The sequence below is a fragment of the Lactuca virosa genome, chromosome 4 (genome assembly GCF_052849685.1).
Source record: "Lactuca virosa cultivar CGN04683 chromosome 4, Lactuca_virosa_CGN04683_v6, whole genome shotgun sequence".
Classification (NCBI taxonomy): Eukaryota; Viridiplantae; Streptophyta; class Magnoliopsida; order Asterales; family Asteraceae; genus Lactuca; species Lactuca virosa.
The window spans coordinates 232,872,808-232,894,083 of record NC_136429.1 but is presented as its reverse complement, the minus strand read 5'-3'; the positions used below and the strand labels follow the sequence as shown (position 1 = coordinate 232,894,083).

The 21,276-nt window shown below is 33.0% G+C and overlaps 3 protein-coding genes and 1 non-coding gene across 4 annotated transcripts; 1 reads left to right on the top strand and 3 right to left on the bottom strand.

Moving 5' to 3' along the window:
• Window positions 1–2,038: 2,038 nt before the first annotated feature.
• Window positions 2,039–4,007, bottom strand: LOC145105709 (phospholipase A1-Igamma1, chloroplastic-like). Its single transcript, XM_079042794.1, has 3 exons — window positions 3,418–4,007; window positions 2,411–2,550; window positions 2,039–2,298 (listed from the first exon to the last, which is right to left on the bottom strand). The coding sequence occupies exons 1-3, from the start codon at window positions 4,005–4,007 to the stop codon at window positions 2,039–2,041; spliced, it is 990 nt and encodes a 329-aa protein (XP_078898920.1).
• Window positions 4,008–4,896: 889 nt separating this feature from the next.
• Window positions 4,897–4,970, bottom strand: TRNAN-GUU (transfer RNA asparagine (anticodon GUU)). Its single transcript has one exon. It is a non-coding gene; the product is annotated as a tRNA-Asn (tRNA).
• Window positions 4,971–5,060: 90 nt separating this feature from the next.
• On the top strand, window positions 5,061–11,186 carry TRZ4 (tRNAse Z4). The gene is made up of 11 exons (XM_079045059.1): window positions 5,061–5,579; window positions 5,659–5,748; window positions 5,886–5,930; window positions 6,015–6,069; window positions 6,169–6,602; window positions 6,697–6,950; window positions 7,029–7,170; window positions 8,008–8,049; window positions 8,148–8,518; window positions 9,345–9,921; window positions 10,627–11,186. The coding sequence occupies exons 1-11, from the start codon at window positions 5,115–5,117 to the stop codon at window positions 10,942–10,944; spliced, it is 2,793 nt and encodes a 930-aa protein (XP_078901185.1). The 5' UTR covers window positions 5,061–5,114; the 3' UTR covers window positions 10,945–11,186.
• A 312-nt stretch (window positions 11,187–11,498) lies between these two features.
• Window positions 11,499–16,255, bottom strand: LOC145108067 (uncharacterized). Its single transcript, XM_079045058.1, has 13 exons — window positions 16,097–16,255; window positions 15,539–15,950; window positions 15,366–15,451; window positions 15,121–15,279; window positions 14,706–15,042; window positions 14,496–14,614; window positions 13,651–13,723; window positions 13,358–13,575; window positions 13,217–13,273; window positions 13,004–13,124; window positions 12,551–12,661; window positions 11,989–12,219; window positions 11,499–11,898 (listed from the first exon to the last, which is right to left on the bottom strand). Exons 1-13 carry the CDS (start codon window positions 16,132–16,134, stop codon window positions 11,755–11,757), a joined length of 2,106 nt encoding a protein of 701 aa, XP_078901184.1. The 5' UTR covers window positions 16,135–16,255; the 3' UTR covers window positions 11,499–11,754.
• Window positions 16,256–21,276: the final 5,021 nt, after the last annotated feature.

Sequence of the window (21,276 nt, the reverse complement as noted above, 5' to 3'; positions counted from 1 at the left end):
CTATTAAGCTCTTAATACAGAAAGCCAAAAACTTCTATTAAGCACTTAATAATGAAAGCCAAACTCTCAAACTCCCAGATTTGATCTAAATTAATGTCTTCATGTATAAAGTCTCTAAATGTATCCATTTACATGGTCCCAAAGAGCACAATACCAAAACCTAGGTCCATAAAGTTATCTATTGCTCAAGAACTCATGCATAGATGGATGAGAGTGCCCAATCTCTCATTTTTATGACTCAATATCCTCAAAACATTAGAATGAGACACTCAAATCGTCTGGAGTAACCCATACTCACACGAACCAAGATTAAGGGACAAAAAGCATAAAACCCATGTGCTAATTAGATCTAACAAATGGAACATCAAGATGTAAGCTTTATACCTTCTGGAGATTGGTGATGAAGTGCAAAGTCTGGATCTATAAAGCTTGGAGCTCACACTTGCTTCTCCAGTGGACTCCTTCTTCAAGAATGCACCCAAAATCACACCAAGGCTTCCAAAACTCACAATTGGTGGCTAGGGTTTCAAATGAATGATTTGAGGTGATGAATGTTGGTAATGGGAAGGGTTCCAAGAAGTTAGAGCCCTTAAATAGGGCCCAAAACCTTAGGATTGGGGTTTTGGTCAGTAGCAGCTACGCCATGCGTAACTTAATTTACGTCATGCGTAGCTCCTTAAAAACACGCTCCTCTTTCAGCATCTACGCCATGCGTAGATGCAAAACCCTCGTCTTCCAATTCAACCACAAATAGCCATAACTTCTTCGTTTCAACTCCGTTGACCACGTTCTTTATATGCACGGAAAGGTATCGACGAGCCCCACAATCTTATCTAGTTACTTTTGACTAAAAAACATATCGAACTAAAATCCTTAATTCATGCAAGAAGCCAAAGATATCACCTTCCTAATTTTACCCTTTGCTTCAAGGCACAAATTGATGGATTTAATCACATAATCCAATATTGCCAATATCCAAAAAGGGCCTAAACCCTATTCCTTTGAATCCCAACACCATTACTTGATCAAATTCTAGCCTGACGTCTCGAAATTAGAACATCACTAAAACTAGGTGTTACAGTTTCTTGTTGTATTTGTTTGGTTAGCTTCTTGCTAGTTTTCCAATAAATTTTGTGTTTTTTTAACTATTATATAATTCAACTTGGTGATAGACTCGCATGAAGAAAGGGTCGATGATATTGATCTTGAAATTAATTCTACTACATACAAACATATCAATAAAATTAAAATCAAGAAATTACTAAACATATCAAACACAAACACACACACACATATATGTATATATATATATATATATATATATATATATATATATATATATATATATATATATATATATATATGTACCATATATTGTGAAGTGTACTCAAACATCATCAACCCGATCTTGATGACCAATGTAGTATTTATAAACCTTGAAGTACTTTCTTATAAACAACGTTATTCATTGTCTTTGATAGATTTCCTTCTTCATCCATGATTACCACCTTTATACCCTCATTGGTTGTTACTCTACGCAAAGCAACATACAATTTTCCATGTGTGAACAAGGGTTTTTCCAGAATAACCCAACTCTAGACAGTGATTAACCTTGGCTTTTATTGAGTGTGATTACAAAACACAACACCAAGGGGATTGTTTGCAGATAAATTTGAATGATATTTGTTTATTATATGGATTTAAACAGATCTTTGGTATGAATGTTTGAGCTCCAATATTATTTCCATAAATGATTTCCACTTCAATCATGTGTGTTCCTAGGTTGATTACACGCATGTGTGTCCCATTATATAGCCCTAAAGATTGATCAAGATTATGAAACAACATTATCAGAGCACCTACTTTCAAATTTAATTCATGGTTAGGTATCCCTGGCAATTTGATGGAGTTTAAAACAACAGGCGAGTACAATGTTTCGGTCATAGAATTGTATTTCTCAAAATTGCACAATTTGCCGAACTTAGATATGTTTGCGAATCACCGAGCATCTGATTAAGCATATACTCATTTATCTTGTCTACTTCTTTATTTGTAGGTGCCAAAATAGCACGTTGCTGGAAAAAGATGATGCTTTAAGTACTTTGTAATTCTGATAAGCAAGAAGGATATAGAAAATCAACAATTTCCTTAAGAGGATCACACATATCTTTATTAACATGGGCTTAAGAATTTCAACATTTGCTTGCCTATCATTATCCTCATATACGACACCATCACTAATCTCTAATATCCACTTTGCAAATTCTTGAACATCAGGCATGCGTTTCAGATTACAGCCTACTCATAACCGCATATTGATAGTCAACTTTAATATCTTACAACGGTGCCAAATTTTTTAAGAACTAAGAGATACATGAACGATATATTGTCTACTTCCCTTTGGTATGACATGTAGTATCTTCTTGAAATTCCCTTAAAAACATCTTTTCCACCGAAAGGTGGAACATGATGCCATTGTTTTGCACTCCTAAAATATCAACAAGGATCCAATGACCACCACACCCTAACTCAACCAAACCTCCCGTTTCTCTAACAACTAAGATAAATGTTGAATATTGATAAAGGGATTGTAACCAAAATATGTAATAAATTCAAAGATCCATGTAGAACGTGGAATTAAAAATCCCACAACTCATGTCATTATTCAAGAGGAAATGATGATAGATTTATAAAATTATTAGAATATCAAAAGTCAACTTAACATATCAACATATATTGATCGACTCAACTACCACATTAACATTATCAGACAGATATGAAATAAAATATTGATAAAAGACTTTTAAGTATAATATAGAATAAGTTCATAGATACATGTGGAATGTGGAATTAAAAATCCCAGAGCTCATGTTATTGTACAAGAAGAAATAGTTATGTATTTATAGAATTCTTAGAATATCAACGGTCAACTAGCATGTCAATGATTGACCAATTAACACATTAACGGTCAACTAACATGTCAAAGATTGACCAACTCAACCACCACATTAACATAAAAGGGTTATTGTCACTGTAGCCAAACAATGTTTAGTATATTGGTTTAAATGGTCCCTCGTGATTTTTTTTTTGCCTTTGAGAGGTAAGAACTTGTGTTTTACCGATTAATTTCGTACCTTTACCCATTTTTACAGGTTACACTCTCTTGTTATCTGCCAACTAAGCAGATGACTCACTGGTGAGTCGACTCTTAGTTGCCACGTGTCCCTAAATACTCATCTTCTATACATCCCATGCTATCTTCGTTTTTAAGGTTAATCTTCATAAATATCCCCAAAATCTTGAAAACCTGCATCAACTAAATTCTTGAAAACACGCTATCTTCGGTGAAGGAGGTGGAGAGGGTTGTAGCGGCCGAGAGAGGTGGTTGGACGCTATATGTGTAGATGACGACAATACCTGGCATTCGAGGGACTAGATCTTATTTGATTGTGATGTAGTGCTTTGACGCCTCCGTGGTGAAGTTCATCCCTGAATGCGATGTTTCCGACGTACGCGTTCTGTAAAGCTAACGTGTCGCCCAAGCCGAAGGAGATGACATTTATCAGAAGAGTTGGAAACCTCATGGCGGCGTACGCGTTCTGTAAAGTTAACGTGCCGCCCAAGCTGTGGCCGGTGAGCGTGAGACTCACTTGTTCGCCGATTGATTTGTAGAACTTCGTTAATCTCTTTATCTCTTCAATTACTAGCTCTGATGCATTGGTTTTGTTGTATCGTGTATATATACGCTTCGATTTGTGGATTCTCAGAAACCCTCGCTCCACCTTCGCTTCCTCGTGCCCTAATGGCTCGAGATCTCGTTGCATATCTTCATACCATTTGGAAGGAAGCACAGTGCCACGCCACACCACCATGATGTCTCTTATTCCGATCCTCTTCGATTCCAGATCATTACCCACATCGATGTAACCCATCCAATTGGAATCCTTGCTCCATGTATCACTCATGTATGATTTCTCAAGCCATCTAGGGATTTCGAATTGCGACATGGCGTAAATGTATTTTCTCACATCATAAACATGTTTCATATTGTGTCGTTTGTATATGCGAGTTTTCTGAAAACAATTGAGATTACTCCTAACGTGAAACATTTGGGGAAAATCGTGACAGGAATGAAGAATGTGGTCGCTCGTTGTTTCCCCTCTTCTGTACAGAACTTCACAAGAAAACCAACATGTGATGGTTAATCCGAAGGAATAGACAAAGACCTTTGACTTTTGAAAGTCAATGTGGGTTGAGGGAAACTGATGATTTGGACTAGGGAAACCAACATGGCATATGCAAACTGATGGGCCCTTCAAATTTTTCATAATGGCTTTTTAAAAAACCTAAAAAGACAAGTTCATACCCTTTAAACATTGACAGATCTTCTTAAGGGCGAGGGGAGCTGTGCCCCCCCCCCCCCCCCCCCTGTTTTTTTAGAACTAGTCCACTACTATTAAAAATTTTACATATCAGACCCAAAACTAAAAAATTTGACTGCGCCCCCCGTGTTCTTCCATTTTTATATATATTTTACTTTCGGCCCCAACTCAAATGTTCAAGCTCCGTTACCGCCTTCAAATGCAAAAAAAAAAAAAAAAAAAAAAATCACTAAGGACTATTTAAACCAATATACTAAACATCGTTGGGCTACAGTGACAATAACCCAACATAAAACTCCTACTCAACAAATGGTTATTATCAGCAAAGCCTGAAAACATACTATCGTAATAGCATCAAAATTACAAAATTTTAAAACTCTGGATGACTTTATCGATAATAAAATAATTAATGATGACTTTCTAGAAATTGAGTCAAACTACTAATGGTTTATTTACCCTAAAAATTATATTGATAATCTTCGGTGACATCTAGGGCAAAAAAAAAGTAAAAATACGCTAGAAGGAGGGGTCGAACCTCCGACCTTGTGGTTAACAGCCACACGCTCTAACCAACTGAGCTATTCCAGCTTGGTGTTATATAGTTTGTTTTTTATTACATAAATCAATTCAGCTGCAAAGTGCAGATCTGTTCATGCAACCGATGGATTGTTTAATGGAGGCGTGGGGGGGTTTAGAGGATGATGGTTAAACCCCTTTTCTAGGGCTCCGGCAATGAACACAATGCCCCAAATTACAAACCTTCGCCTCCTTTTCTCCACTGCTACCAATCACCCTAATCCCTCTTTCTTTCTCTCTTCTTTCAAACCCAATTCCCTCCTCAAATTCAACAACAAATTTCCCACTAAACTCCACAAATCCCCTTCTTCTTCTTCTTACCCTTTCTTCACCTGTCTTGCATCGTCAAGGAAACCGCACAGATACAATTCCAAATCCTTCAATCCCAATCGCAGAATCAATACCGGTAACACCAGTTCTTTGAAGCAGAGTGATAACAAGGAGGAAAGTGGGTTATCATCAAAGAAGATGGAGCTTGAAATGGAAGACCCCAAGAAGGCTGGAATGGCTGCTGGGTTTAATAAGAAAAGGGCAGAGGGTAGAGATAAAAGTAGTAGACCTAAAGACCTTAAACTAAAAGTTCGAAGACTTAATCCTGTTAATACAATATCGTATGTCCAGGTAACTGCTGTTAACATTACGTTATCGTTACAAGCTATTTGCTTTCGTAGTTGAAAATGGGACTAATTATATTACGCAGGTTTTAGGAACTGGTATGGATACTCAAGACACATCTCCATCAGTTTTGCTCTTCTTCGACAAACAGAGATTTATATTCAATGCAGGAGAAGTAAGTATTTTGATTTGATGTACCTTTTTATGACTTTTGTCGAATGTTTAACTGACTAGAGAATACAACTGCAACTCTTTATGCCAATAATCAAAAGTTTATACCTTTTATTGATTTTCTTTCTATGATTTGATCAGGGGTTGCAACGATTTTGTACAGAACATAAGATTAAGCTATCAAAGGTAAAATCAGTCACAAATATTCACATAAACATCTACATTTACATTCATCTCGCTAATGGGAATTACTTGCTTCTTCTACTTCAGATTGATCACATATTTCTTTCACGTGTCTGCTCTGAAACCGCTGGTGGACTACCAGGTTTGCTTGTATTTCTTGAATTATCTCTTCATATTTCAAGATTAGCTTTGTATAATGTTGAAAAAGGTCAATAATTTTGAATTCTGTAATATATTTCAGGTCTTCTACTGACATTAGCTGGAACTGGTGAAGAGGGTATATCTGTAAATGTATGGGGACCTTCAGATTTCAAGTATTTAGTTGATGCAATGAAATCATTCATTCCAAATGCAGCCATGGTTCATAGCAGATGTTTTGGTGCATTGGACAAAAACCCTGAAAAACTCCATGATCAACTCAAGCTTATTGATGATGAAGTTGTCAAAATATCTGCTATTTTATTAAGACCAAATTGCCCTGAAACTCATGAGCTCAAAAAAGATGAATTTGAATTAAAGTCTAGTGATATTTCTGTTTTATACATTTGTGAGTTACCTGAGATCAGGGGTAAATTCGACCTAGAAAAAGCCAGATCACTTGGACTAAGACCTGGACCAAAATATCGCGAATTACAAGAAGGGATTTCTGTTAAATCGGATTTAAAAGACATCATGGTATATCATCTTCCATTCTTTCTTTACTTTTTGATTTTTCTTTAACTTTATATAATAATTTTTTTTTATTGTTGATTCAATTTGACAATTTCAGGTTCATCCTGATGATGTTCTTGGACCTTCTGTCCCTGGGCCCATTGTTCTCCTTGTAGATTGTCCTACATTATCTCATTTTCAAGAATTATTATTATCCACATCATCTCTTGACACTTTCTATGGTGAAACACCTAACAAAAGGGTCAATTGTGTAATTCATTTAAGTTCTGCATTGATTGTAAACTCTAGTGATTATCAAAAATGGATGTCAAGATTTCATGGAGCAGAGCACATTATTGCAGGACATCAAATGTAAGTTTTAATCTTAATTTCATCCTAAAATTGTTGATTTTTATGAAAGATGAATTAAAATGTGACAAAAATAATCAGGAAGAATGTTGAGATCCCAATTCTGCAATCTAGTGCAAGAGTTGCAGCTCGGCTTAATTATTTATGTCCACAGTTCTTCCCAGCTCCTGGTTATTGGTCTCTTGAAAACCTAAAAAGTTCAATGCCACCTGTCATAAATGAGGTATATTTTGAGTTTTATGACATCTTAAATAACAATAGTTTAATGGAAAATCACAAAATGACCAAAAGGGTATGGCCCATTTAACAAAGTCAACACCTTTTTGACCCTTTTAAGTTTTAACAAAATGAACTCCAATTTTGCATTCTGGATTTTTGCAAAGTTGCTTTTTTGCATGGGCCCCATGACAAAAGATTTTGAAAAATAAAATCATATGTTGCTTAATATCTCAAAAAAGATCTTATATTTTTATGTTTTTTCCGGATTAAACCTCAAATTTATATTTTGCCTGAAAAAGACCTTGTATTTTTTCGTTTTTTCCAAAAAAGCCCTCAACTTTGTATTTTTTTTTTTCCAAAAAAAACCCTCAACCTTCTAAATGCCTCCAAATAAACCGTCAACTTTTTTAGTTTTTCTTGAAAAAACCCTCACTTTTTTGGCAAAAAATGACTAAAAGGGCCAAATCAGAAAAAAATGAAAAAAATACAAGGTCTTTTTCAGGCAAAAAATAATTTTGAGGCTTAATCCGGAAAAAACACAAAATATAAGGTCTTTTATGAGATTAACCCAATATATTATCTTGTGAAATGTCTTACTTTGTGAAATAATGATATCATTTTGCAAATATTAAAATTAAAGCTTTTTTTTTAACAGCATTTTGTATGTAAAAGTAATTCACAATTTATTGGAATTTCATAACTGACCCATTATGTGAAATAGGTAGTCCTTTTGTTAAAAGGGTAAAAAAAAGGTGGTCAATGTGCTAAATTGGAAAACTCATTTTGGGCATTTTTGTAATTATCCTTTAAAAAAATAATTGACATTGTTTTAAACCTGCAGGATACCGATTTAAAAACTATATCTGCTGAAAATCTCCTCAAGGTGTGTTGTTTCAAATTTCAATACAAATTTCTTTCCTTTTTACAGTTTCTAATCATTTGTTTAAACAAATCAAGATTTTTATATTATTATTTCAACAGTTCCATTTACGCCCCTTAGCACAACTAGGGTTAGACAAATCCAGTGTCCCAAAAATCGTGGGTCCCACTGAGATCATCAATGACCTACTTTTGGAAATACCAGAGATATCTGATGCATCCCAACAAGTTGGTCAACTTTGGAAAGTTGACCAAAACACAATTAAAGAAGAACCTTGGTTGAATAATCAAAGTGGTGTTCCAAGTTGTTTGGAGGAAATTACACGGGAAAATGTCGAAATTGTCCTTCTAGGAACTGGTTCTTCTCAACCTTCTAAATATAGAAATGTTAGTTCTATCTTCATAAATCTTTTCTCTAAAGGTAGTGTGCTTTTAGATTGTGGTGAAGGAACTCTTGGACAACTAAAAAGAAGGTAAATGATAAATCTTTGGGTTAATATCATAAAAGACCCTGTACTTTGGGTTTTTTCCGTATTAAACCTTAACTTTATTTTTTTTCATTATAAAACACCTTCCATTTTTTCATTTATTATCCTTTTAGCAGGTTTATCGGTAATCTTCCGATTTTAGAAAGTTTTTCTGGAAAAACCCTCAACTTTTTTTTTCTACCTAAAACACTCCGATTTTTACTTTTTTTTTTTAACGAAAAAACCCTCCAACATTTTTTTCTCCAAAAAAGCCCTCTGACTTTTACTTTTTTTCCCTGAAAAAGCCCTTAGATTTTTACTTTTTTGTTTTTCCGAAAAAACCCTTAACTTTTTTTTTCTCCGAAAAAGCCCTCCGATTTTTTCTTTTTTTCCCCGAAAAAGCCCTTCGGTTTTTACTTTTTTTCCTGAAAAAAACCCTCCAACTTTTTTTTTCTCCAGAAAAGCCATCCGATTGTTACTTTTTTTTCCCCGAAAAAGCCCTAAGATTTTTATTTATTTTTTCCGAAAAAACCCTCAACTTTTTTCCCCCCAAAAAAGTTGTCAAATGTGAGGCTTTTTTGAAAAAAAATATATATTTGAGGTACTTTCTTGAAAAAAATTGTCTAAAACCGGAAGATTACCAGTAACCCTGCTAAAAGGGCCAAATCGGTAAAAAAAGAAAAAAAATACAAGGTCTTTTAAAGAAAAAAAATAAAGTTGAGGTTTAATCCAGAAATAATCCAAAATATAGGGTCTTTTACTCTTTTAGGATATTACATTAAAATTCACAAACTTTTGATGTTTTAATTTTAACAAAAATATTTTTCAACAGATTTGGGATTAAAGGAGCAGATGATGCAGTTAAAGGTTTAAAATGTATTTGGATTTCACATATCCATGCAGATCACCACACAGGTCTTGCAAGAATCCTTGCTTTGAGACGCGATTTATTAAAACGGGTCGCACATGATCCATTAATTGTCATTGGCCCTCGACAATTAAAAAGATTTCTTGATGCATATCAAAGACTTGAAGATTTAGACATGCAGTTTCTTGATTGTAGGCATACAACAGACTCAAAAAATAGTTTTCAAGATTCTAATTTGTTTACAAAAGGAAGTCAAATGCAGAGTCAATGGAAAAGACCAAATAGCCCTGTGGATATGACCTTAGTGTCTCCCATTATCAACAACTTGAAGGAAGTGCTGAAAGATGCAGGTTTAGATGATGTGATTAGTTTCCCTGTTGTTCATTGCCCTCAAGCTTTTGGTGTTGTTTTGAAAGGTAGGGGTAAAATCGGAAATAATGGTGAAAATATAAACGGGTGGAAGATTGTTTATTCGGGTGACACGCGACCATGTCCTGAATTAATCAAAGCTGCTCAAGGAGCAACGGTTCTTATACATGAGGTAAAGTAACCAAAGTTTGACTTTTCAAAGTCAAAGGTCTTGATAGAAGTTTTATAAAATACATTGTAATAATAGGAAGAAAACAGAATTGCAAAAATGGTCCCTGTGGTTTCTCATTTTATGTGGCTAAGGTCCAAACCTTTGAAAAGTTGCGGATTTGGTCCTTTTCAACAAGTTTTGTTGTGGTTTTGGTCTTTCTTTCGTTAACTTATATCCTAATATTTATTAGGATATAAATATTATATATTAAAAATAATATTTATTAATATATAATAATCCAATAAAAAAGAATTACTTCAATAAAAAAAATTAATAATCCAATAAAATAATATTATTTATATCTTAAAAATAATATTTAATAATTCAATAAAATTAAAAAGAATATATGCAGAAATGGTCCCCAAGGGTAAAATTGTCATTTTAAAAAAGTTAATGGAAGAGGGACCAAAACCACAACAAAACTTGTTGAAAATTCCTTGTAGTTTGGTTGCAGAAATGGTCCCTAAGGGTAAAATTGTCATTTTAAAAAAGTTAACGGAAGAGGGACCAAAAAACCATAACAAAACTTGTTGAAAAGGACCAAATCTGCAACTTTTCAAAGGTTTGGACCTTAGCAAGATAAAAATGAGAAACCATAGATAGGGACCATTTTTGCAATTTTGTCTAGGAAGAAATATTAAAAGTTTAATGTGTTATTAAAATCAGGCAACTTTTGAGGATGCATTGGTGGAGGAGGCGATAGCAAGAAATCATAGTACAACTGAAGAGGCGATTGGAGTGGGGAACAGTGCGGGTGCATATCGGATAATTCTTACCCATTTTAGTCAAAGATACCCGAAAATACCAGTTTTTGATGAAAGTTATATGCATAAAACATGCATTGCTTTTGATATGATGAGTGTAAATTTTGCTGATTTACATGTGCTTCCAAGAGTGCTTCCTTACCTTAAACTGCTGTTTAAGAATGAAATGATTGTTGATGAAGCGGATGATGTTGAGAATGTTGCCACTGCTGCTGCATGAATTTAAATGTCTTCGAGTTGTTCTTATGGATTCTTGATTATGTTCTTGAATGGAAACTGTTCTTAAAGTTTAGGGGCCTTATTTGTCGAGTTTCTTTTTTAGTGGGTGTAAATAATTCTTGTTGCTTAGTTGGAGGGCGTCTTTTATACTTCTTTAATTCATTTAAGGGCAAAGTTGCTAGAAATAGCAGCATACTATACTCTTTTTTTTAATCAATTAGTAATTTGATTTTTACCCAATAATATCATTGCACCTACAATTCTTACACTTACATTTATTTACACATAGTAGTCATGTGCTTACATATATTATCAATGATAACTTGAAACTTGTTAAAATAAACTTAATTATTTTACCAATAATAGCAAAATGCACTTACATGTCATCACTTGTAATGTGGGATGATGTGCTTAGTGATTACAACTTTTATTGATGATAGCCTGACCTGTAAAAGTTTGTTTATCTTTAATACCTATTATAATTTGATATTGGTTAAGGCATTGCCTCTACTCCTCTAGTGGTAGCGAGTAAAATAAAGTTATTATTCCTCATAATTTGTTCATTTATAATTAGTACCCTTTTTTTCTTAACAGATTACAATATACTTGGGAGGCCTCTCATCACTTACAATAGCAACATGCATTTTTTTTTACAGCAATGGCAACTTCAAGAAACATGTACAAAAGATCAAGAAAACTTTTGAAATGCACTTATTTACATACACTTATGCACCAAAACCATCTACTTATATACAAATAAACCATGAAGCTTGCTTCTTATTTATGCCTTATTCCCTTTTTTGTATTGTATCTATGGCACCACCACTGTAAAACTTTTATCTTCTTCACTCTTTTCACTAGTTTCTCTAATAGCCCATGACCCCACTTCCATCTTTTTGGTTCTCTTTAGTTGTCTCACCAAATTCAATCGTTCAGATGAATAAGGGGAAGGTATCTATTGGACATAATACAACAAGATTATTATCACAAGAACACAAGAAATTAATAATCATAAAATAAACATTTTTTTTTTAATTAGATGTACCAATGATGGGACGTATTTGTTGATTGCAGCTAAGATTGCTGCATGCCCGACAGCTGACATTGGAATTAGCATTAGGATTGTGACAGGGACAAGTGTCACCATGTCATTCAATGTTCTCTTTATTTTCTTTTTTTCTCTATTTGTAATCTTTTTGCCACGTAATTGCTTCACAAGGAGCCCAATAACATCCCCCACATCTATGAATAGTAGTTGAGTACCCATACAAACAATCTGTAAATCATGGTTCATGTCAGTATTCGAATGTTTTTTGAAGGAATGGAATCTGTCTAAGGAATTGGAATTTGAAGGAACTGGAATCTGTCAATGTATTTGGTTGGCAAGAATTGGAATGGAACGGATTTGAATTCCTTCCACCCTCTCCTCCTAAGAATGGTAAAACATGGATCTTGAAGGAATTGAATTCCGTTCCGTCCATTTGCTAACCAAACAAGTCCTGGAATGGAATCACGTATTCCAATTCCATCGGAATCACAGATTCCAATTCCATCGGAATCACGGATTCCAATTCCATCGGAATCCACGAACCGAATCGGTGCCTTACATTACTGGCATATATGACCTTTTCCGTGGATTTTCTAAGTAAACGTTCATACAAACGCTTTCTTTTCCTGGCAACCTTTAAATGGTTGATTCCTGCTAATAAGCTTATACCCTGCCAAAATATTTAACGTTTTAATCAACCAAAGAAAAAATCACAAAGAATAGCAACCTACTTTACTCTCATTTTACCAATATTGGCAATGTACCTTTATCTTTCACCCATAATAGCAAAATACTTTATGTATTTTTAACTCATAATAGCATTGTACTTACATTTATTACCGATAATAGCAACATACTTTAGTAAATAAACAAAGTACATTGCTCATATTGGTAAAAAAACGAGAAAAGTATGTTGCTATTTCTCACCATCTACCATTAAAGAAATCATAATCTCTTACTAACAAAATGAAAAAGTCACATTTCATGAGTTAAATTAGGGTGAAATTGATACCTTAATCTCTCTAGACACCTCTTCATGATTCCCTCTTTTCATCAATTCAATCGGCTTTGAGTGAGCTTCCAATAACATAAATGATTCAGGCACAACTCTTTCACCAAATTTCATTACTTCACTGCAAAAGGAAAAAAAAAATAACGTATTAAGTTGTTTTTTCTGTATTAAGTCCTTTTATCTGTATTAAGTCAAAAAGAAACAACACCTTACCCTGACTTATCATAAGTCGCCCAATACTCCTCTAGGCAATTCGACAACAAAGTTTGACTACAAATTACATATCAATTATCATATATAAGTTTGTGACATAAAAACATGTTATATAAGTTTATTTTTTATAAATAATACTACCTTTGAGACAAAAATGAAAGCACATCAGAATTTAGTGATTTTTGAGAAGAAGTTGTATAATGTACAAATCCGGAAAAAACATCATAGCAAACAGTAAGAACTGTGTACAAAATTATCTCCTTTTCTGTTTGATGTTTTCTAGATCTTCTTCCATCATATTGGAATTTGCATTTAAGTGGAGCATAAAAATCAAGCCATGAAATTTCATCTATAACCACCTGAAAAATAGATAATGGAATCATTAAGATGTAATATTTTTGGGTTTTTATGAGAAATTGTATTATTAAACAAACCTCAATGAAGAGTTGATACTTTGGGAGGGAGTTAAATTCAGGATAGATATACAAGCTACCACACTCCAAGTAACTATACAAGGTTCAAAATCTTCATGATTGTTAATCATAAATAAAAAATAATGGGCTAATAACAAAAAAACAAAAAAAAAATTATATCACAAAATATCACATGTTTCGCAAAATACATATTTATTTGGGTTTTATGCAGAAAAGTCTCATTATTTTGGGAATTTTTTTGATAAAGTCCTAAATATTTTTTTTTTGAACTGAAAATTTTCGTTATTTTGGGAAAATCACATAATCTGTCATTTCCTTTTAAAATAAAAAATGATTTTTTTTCGTTGATTTGGGCAAAATGTTAAATCATCGGGATTTTTCTATTCAAAAAACAAAATTTATAACTTTTTCAAAAAATTTCAAAAAATAATGAGACTTTTCTGCATAAAACCCTATTTATTTCTAGAGAAATTAATTTTTTAGTGCCACTAAATTTTTTTCATGTAAAAATTAATTGTTCTTTTTATAGAAATAAAAAAAATTGTGTATTTTTTCTATTTTTTTTATAGATTTTTCTAGTTGAGACCATTGATAAATAATTTCAAGAAATTACCTTTTTTAGTGGTCACGTTTTAACGTAAATAAATATAGTTCACGAAAATTAAATTTTGCAAAAAGAATGATTTCATTTTCACGAAATGAATTTTAAGTGGGACCACTAATAAATTTTTTTCAAGAAAAAAGGTATTTGGCGAAATAGGTGATCGTATTTTCTTCCCATTTTTGGTTATTCTTGTGATTAGCCCCAAAAATAAAGCAACACATTTTTAAATGATTAAATCTACCTTAAGAAGTCCTTAATTTGATCATCCATCTCTTTTATATTCATATCTGATAAATACAATCTTGTCTCTCTTCCCAAATATGCAAAAATCCCAAGAGTTGCTAAAGTAGTTTCTTCAACCTAAATAATTATTATTAAACCAAAACCACTTTAATTATCTAATTAATTGCACAACATAAGCACAATTATAATACATTAACACATAACAGACCTTTTCTATGAAGTTTTCTTGAGGTATTATAACACTTTCTCTATGAAATGCTAAAGAAAGTTTTTTCTTCACGAGTCCAATCCAAAATTCCACATCCTCTATATTCTTACTCGGTAAAACTTTTTTACCACAATGTAATAAAAAATCTTCTTCAAATCCTGCTTTGATTGACAAATTATGCAATTTATCTACTGATACAAGATCACATGATAAATCCCTAAATTCAGCCAATGAATCATCAATCGATGCAGTAAATTGAGGGCAAGAAATACGGCTTGAACCCAATTTTGTTATCGAAGTACAACAAGTTATCGCAAGAATCACCCCTGCAACACCACTGAATAACTTTATGTTATTATAGATTATCCAATTTGATCTTTTGATTTAAATCAAAGAACCCCATTTTTTTGCATACCTTCTAGAATATTCCGCAGACCATTTCTTGAATAGTGGAATGAACAATCCTGCAATTCGTGGAAGTTCTACTGTTCTGAACCATTGAATTAATTTCGGTTGCTTTGAATTCAATTGGGTTTCTATGAATTCGCCAAGGAATAATGTCTTTGAGGATAAACTGAAGTAGAAAAGGATTACAGCTTTAAAGATTGGATAAATTTGTAGAAGTTGTTCAAAGAATGCGTTGAAATTCACAAGATTTACATTTCGTAGACTTGACTGTTGCTTCGTTTCTGAGAAAGAGATAATCCCACTTCGATTGCAGCTTTGAGTAAAGCATAAACTGCTACCTGTAAAAACAATGATATGGCTATTTATGGTTTATATAGTAATGATCCTAAATTTATAAAATTTTATATCTTTTGATTATAGGTCACCTGATATGCAGTGTGTTTATGCCATGCATTTACATCGATTCCGTTCCAGGCATTTGAAAGCTCGGGACCAGTTTTAGCGAAATCTAGAGATTGAATTGCGAGGGAAAAGCTTCTGGCGGAATGATGTAATACCCATATAAGACAATTAACATGGTTAAATTCGAATTCGTTTGTGTGTGTTGTAATACCCAATGAAGGTTCATCTTCAAGAATGAAATTATCGATACCAGAAGAGGGAATTGGTGATAGAGATTTTGATGATGAACGACTTAATGAGATGTTACGAGATGATGAAACGCAAGCTCGAAGTGGATTGTTCTTGAGCGAGCTACGCTTTAGTTGCTGGTTTTTACTGAACTTTGCGAAATTAGGTAATCTGGAACTGGTTGTGTCTTCTGATCGAGCGGAATCCCTGTGAAATAGAGAGATAAATCAATGAGTTTTAACTGTTTAAAGAAAACCTAAATCAAGAACAACACATAATGCTCTGTAAAAGAAGACGCGTAACATTGAAGCAAACATCATAGAATGTGATGCAAACGGTGAAGGAGAGCTTACAGGTTGTATGAAGATCGAAATGAGAAGTGGGAGGCCATGGAAGGCGAAAGAGAAGAACATGGTGGAGAAAGGTGGGGATATATAGAAGCGGATGATTTTGAAGCGAAACCATCGAGGCAGCACACAGACAGGGATTGAGAAGTAGATTAAATTAAGGCTATTGGGAGTGCTCACACCACCAAAGCCACCGGAAAAGCACATCATTTATATTTTAATTTTTAATTTTTTTTTAACATTAGAGATTAAATAAAAAAACATAATTATAAACTTAAGTAATCATTTTACTAATTAAAAAATCAAATAAACATATTATTAATTTTTAAAATTAAATAATATATAGTTATGTGTAGTTGAGGTTTAACTTAATTCAAATAAAAGTGAGAGGGTATAATAAGATTAAAAGACATAATCTCAGGGACCAAATTTATAACTTGAATTAAAGCAAATATGAATGTCCACTATTGGTCGTCTTCTTCACCCGCTTTCTGGAAAATGGTCCATTACCATTTTTTTTTACTTCGAAGGATACAAAGGAAACGGGAAAAAAAGTCAAATATGTGACCGTTGCTGCTGCTGGCTTTCTTATTCGCCGTCTTCGTCCGTCCTTCCACCCACGCCACACCCAAACCACCGGCCTTAGGGGCGGTGTTCACGCGTCCTTAGGCCGGACACATCGGCAAGACGCGTGGGTTAGTCCTCCCACTCTGGTTAGCCTAATAGGTGGTGTTGTTTATGTATCATGATCCATATAATTCCTCCTTATACCATTTTTTTTGGATAATGACGTAAAAGGATAATATATTTTTCGATTTGTACACATTTGGTCACTGAGTTTTTTTTCGTACACATTTACCCATTCAATTTGTTAAACTGTACACATTTAGTCCTTATGACCGGTTATTCCAGGTTAGTCGGGAAAAATGACTTAATAAGGTAATATATTTCTCACTTAGTACACATTTAGTCCTTAATATTTTTGTACACATTTAGTCCTTAAATTTTTTTTTTGTTGCAAAATAAGTCATTTTTGTTTTTGTACTCATTCTTTACTTATGAATGATTTTTTTAGTTTTTTCTCACGACATCTTACGTGAGACAATCATTAATGAGGTGTTTGGGGATTTTGATGCTTATGTCCATCGCGATCTCGACTACTTGGTTGCTTAGGTCATGTGTTCTGAACGTCATAACTTCTTCATACGATCTTGGATTTTAACGATCTTTATATCCATGCATTCATAGTTTAGTCTACTACAACTTTTGTTTAGATTACTCCCGTTAAAATGTAATATATTTTTACTTACGATCTTTATATCAATACATTTTTTTATGAATGCATGTATGTATGTTTTTTTAATAAAATCGTAAGTAAAAATATATTACATGTTAACGGGAGTAATCTTAACGAAAGTTGTAGTAGACTCAAAAAACGAACACGTGGATATAAATATCGTTAAAATATGATATCATATAAAGAAGTTACGACGTTCAGAACACAAGACCTAAGCCAAACCACAAGACCTACGCAACCAAGCAGCCGAGATTGCGATGGACATAAACATCAACAACCCCAAACACCTCATCAACGATTGTCCCACGTAAGATGTCGTGAGAAAAACCTAGATAAATCATTCATAAGTACTGAATGAGTACAAAAACAAAAAAAGTCTTATTTTGAAAACAAAAAAATATTAAGGTTTAAATATGTACAAAACTGTTAAGGACTAAATGTGTATAAAATAAGAAATATATTACCCTATTAAGTCATTTTTCCCGGCTAACCTGGAGTAATCGGTCATAAGGACTAAATGTGTACAGTTTAACAAGTTGAATGAGTAAATGTGGATGAAAAAAAAAACTCAGTGACCAAATATGTACAAATTGAAAAATATATTACCTTTTTACATTATTATTCCCCATTTTTTTATCATTTAATTGTTTTTAGAACCCTTTTTTATTAGACATATTTTGTTTTTTTGTAGTTTTTTTTTTTATTATTATTATTATTATTTTAAAAAATTGATTTGATGAGATGTCTCTTTAATAGTCTGAATGTAAAAATAATATATGAATAGTCAGAAGGGAAAAATAACACAGATATAATCGGAACGGAAAAATAACACATGGATAGTTAGAACGAAAAAGAGTAACACACTGATAGTCTAATTGAAAATAAAAATAACACAAAAACAATCCGAACGAAAAAATATATTTTTAATAATAATAATAATAATATATTTATTATAAATAATGAAAACAAAAAATAGCAAAAATAAATAAATAAAACACAAGGGTAATCCAAACGAAAAAAATAATATTATGTATTTATTAAAAATATTAAAAACAAAAATATAACAAAAAAAACATAAAAACAAAAAACAACCAAAAAAAAGACAAAAAAAGAAATGTAGGAAGGAGATTTTTTTTAGGGGGGGGGGGGGGTTTGGAAATATTGAAATGTTCCTCCTTTAAGCACTCTATTATTTATTTAAGAAAATGCAATTCTAATTCATATTTTTTTTAGCGCCGACAATACTAGCCACTAATCAAACTCATTTTAAAATTAAAAATGATTAACCAAAATCACTTTAAAATTAAACATTTTTAATGTTATTTGAAAATTTTATTTGTATTTGTGAATTGAGATTATGTTTTTGTCATACTTTGAAATTTCATCAACATTTGGAACTAATTTAAATGGTATAATATTTAGTTAATTTATATACTTTTTGATTTTAAATGGGTCAACCCAAGTTTAATCAATTTATTTAATAGGTTGGATTGGGAACTATATACACAAGTCAACCAAGTGACAACCTATTTATCTAAAAGGTTGGGTTGGGTTGAAAATATCAACTCATTTAAATAAACAGGTTAGATTAGGTTGAAATATTCAACCTAGTTAGTAAATAGGTTAAACTTGAACCCAACCCAAGTCGACCTATTGCCAACTCTATTCAAGCATCCTATTCGGGTAGAAAAATGTAGGCATGTCAATTGGGTTGTGCTCGGGTTGGCTGGTCAGAATACATTAACCCAAACCAAACCATATAATATATGGGCTGGCGGGTTGGAAACATCAACCCAACCCACATACGTTTAAGTATATAGGTTCGCATCTGGATGGATTCGAGAATTCAATTAGGGTTAGGACTTAAGAGTGTTAGCTAGGGCATCCCGTGAACCTAAACAAGTAACCCAACTCATATAATATATGGTTTGGCATTTCAGGATTCTCAACCAAAACTCATTTATTTTCGTGTCGGGCTACGTGTTGTGTCGAAAATTGCCGCCCCTAGAAAATTATCACTTTTTTTCTCTTCTAAAAATTCAAAATTTTACCAAAAATAAATACCCACAGCTAATTCAATTCTTAACATTTTCAAACCTTTAACCCTAAATTTACCTCTTTCAATTCCATCTTAGCAAAATGCTTCTTCAAACAATGAGAAGTTTGTGATTATACCATGGAGACTAAACGAATTTGCCCCGTACATGGGTCTTTGTATCAAAGGACCCTGCAAACGAAAAAAAAAATAATGAGAGAATTATTTAATGGATAATTACTACTTGTTTCTCAACAAAATGAATCCAGGTAATTACTGATCGAATGATCATGTCTACATAAAATGAATGTAACATCCCAAATCCCGAGGTACCAATCATTTTATGTTATTGTTTTTGCTAAATGATTTTATAATAAGAAGTGAGGATTTCCGGCTTACGCGGGGGTACTAGCCATGTACGTCGGGCGTAAGCCTTAGCGAGGATTGGGATGGAGGCGACGTACACTGGGCGTACGAGTAGGTACGTCGGGCGTACACATGCAGGTGGCAAAACCTTAAATTTGAGTTGTGACCCCTATTTAAACACCATATGCCTCCCTTGGACATTTCCTAGACAGCCTCCCTTCCCTCTAAACCCTAGATATTGAACCCTATCCTTGAGAGTGAGGATCTTGGAGTCTTTTTGGTGATTTTATGCATTCTTGTTGAGGAAGAAGGTCCTTCAAGAAGGTGGTGTTGCATGCAAGCTTGTAGATCCTGAAACTACTTCATCTTGTGCATCTTTTGAAGGTATAAATTTTATACCTTGATGTGTTTCTTTCTAGATCTCCATAAATGAGTTTTTATGAGCTTTTTGTCCCAAATCTTGGATTTTTGTGAGTATGGAGTTTTCCAAAGCATATTAACTGTCCTTTCATGTGTTTTAGGTCTTGTAGATTGATGTGTGTTGAATACACTAGTTTTAATCCTACTAACTTAGACACAAAATAAACACACGAAAGGCAGTGTACCTATCGATTAGTAATATAGTTCAAGCAAGTAGGGTATCGAACACAGGGAACGGTAAACAATTAAAATAAATGCTAATATTATCTATAACGAGTAATAGAAAGGGGATTTTCTCTAGTTTTGCAAGACTAGAAACTTAAGCAATCAAATAACACGCAAACTAAGCAACTAACAGCTAAAGCAAATAAACAATAAACTAAATTCAATAATGGAGAAGACTTCTGTTTAGGTTCGATTCATTTACTTCTATGGTTGATTTTATGGCAAGTGCAATGGATTAATTGTTATTGGTTACCGATTAAAGTGATTAGATTCACATTCGCTGTTACCAATCCTTAGAAAACAAATTAATTTAAGCAGTGATCAAGTGATTAAACTAATGAATTTCCTAGTTAATTATTCGGGTTAAATAAGACTTGTAATTAGCTAATCAAATTACTAATTTAATTAACCTCTTTTTGATGGTTTGTCACACAAGCTCACACATTAATTTACCCACTTTCTAGTTAATCCTAGTTTCACGTTTGTTAATCCTAGGCACATAACAATGTTTTCACATAAATCACATGAGTTAAGCAATTAAGAGATATTCATGCAGCTTAATTACTTGATAATTAACAGAAAATAGTTATGGTTAATGCATAAGGTTCTTTAACAAGTTTAATAAAACTAAATTCACCAATAAACAATTAATCCAACCACAAATCAATCCATAGTCATAAATTCATCTACCCTAAACAGAATATATGAGTTTTAACTCATGATTACAGCAGAAAGTAACTCAAAAACGAAATCAATTGATGCAAACATAGTTTAAACAAAAGATTAAGTAAAGAGTAAACCTAAATTGCCTTTGATCTTCTCAAAATTGGAATCTAAGTTGAA

What these genes read in the sequence shown, in the direction of transcription:
- TRZ4 (XM_079045059.1), top strand. Translation starts at nt 5,115, where the DNA reads ATGAACACAATGCCCCAAATTACAAACCTTCGCCTCCTTTTCTCCACT. An exon ending in CGGATTTAAAAGACATCATG is followed by an intron (nt 6,603 to 6,696) that starts GTATATCATCTT and finishes TGACAATTTCAG; the next exon opens with GTTCATCCTGATGATGTTCT. An exon ending in CTTGGACAACTAAAAAGAAG is followed by an intron (nt 8,519 to 9,344) that starts GTAAATGATAAA and finishes ATTTTTCAACAG; the next exon opens with ATTTGGGATTAAAGGAGCAG.
- LOC145105709 (XM_079042794.1), bottom strand. Translation starts at nt 4,007, where the DNA reads ATGTCGCAATTCGAAATCCCTAGATGGCTTGAGAAATCATACATGAGT. An exon ending in TCTAGTCCCTCGAATGCCAG is followed by an intron (nt 2,551 to 3,417) that starts GTATTGTCGTCA and finishes CTTAGTTGTTAG; the next exon opens with AGAAACGGGAGGTTTGGTTG. An exon ending in ATTTCAAGAAGATACTACAT is followed by an intron (nt 2,299 to 2,410) that starts GTCATACCAAAG and finishes GGTTATGAGTAG; the next exon opens with GCTGTAATCTGAAACGCATG.
- LOC145108067 (XM_079045058.1), bottom strand. Translation starts at nt 16,134, where the DNA reads ATGGCCTCCCACTTCTCATTTCGATCTTCATACAACCT. An exon ending in TCTGCGGAATATTCTAGAAG is followed by an intron (nt 15,043 to 15,120) that starts GTATGCAAAAAA and finishes AAAGTTATTCAG; the next exon opens with TGGTGTTGCAGGGGTGATTC. An exon ending in GCGACTTATGATAAGTCAGG is followed by an intron (nt 13,125 to 13,216) that starts GTAAGGTGTTGT and finishes TTCCTTTTGCAG; the next exon opens with TGAAGTAATGAAATTTGGTG.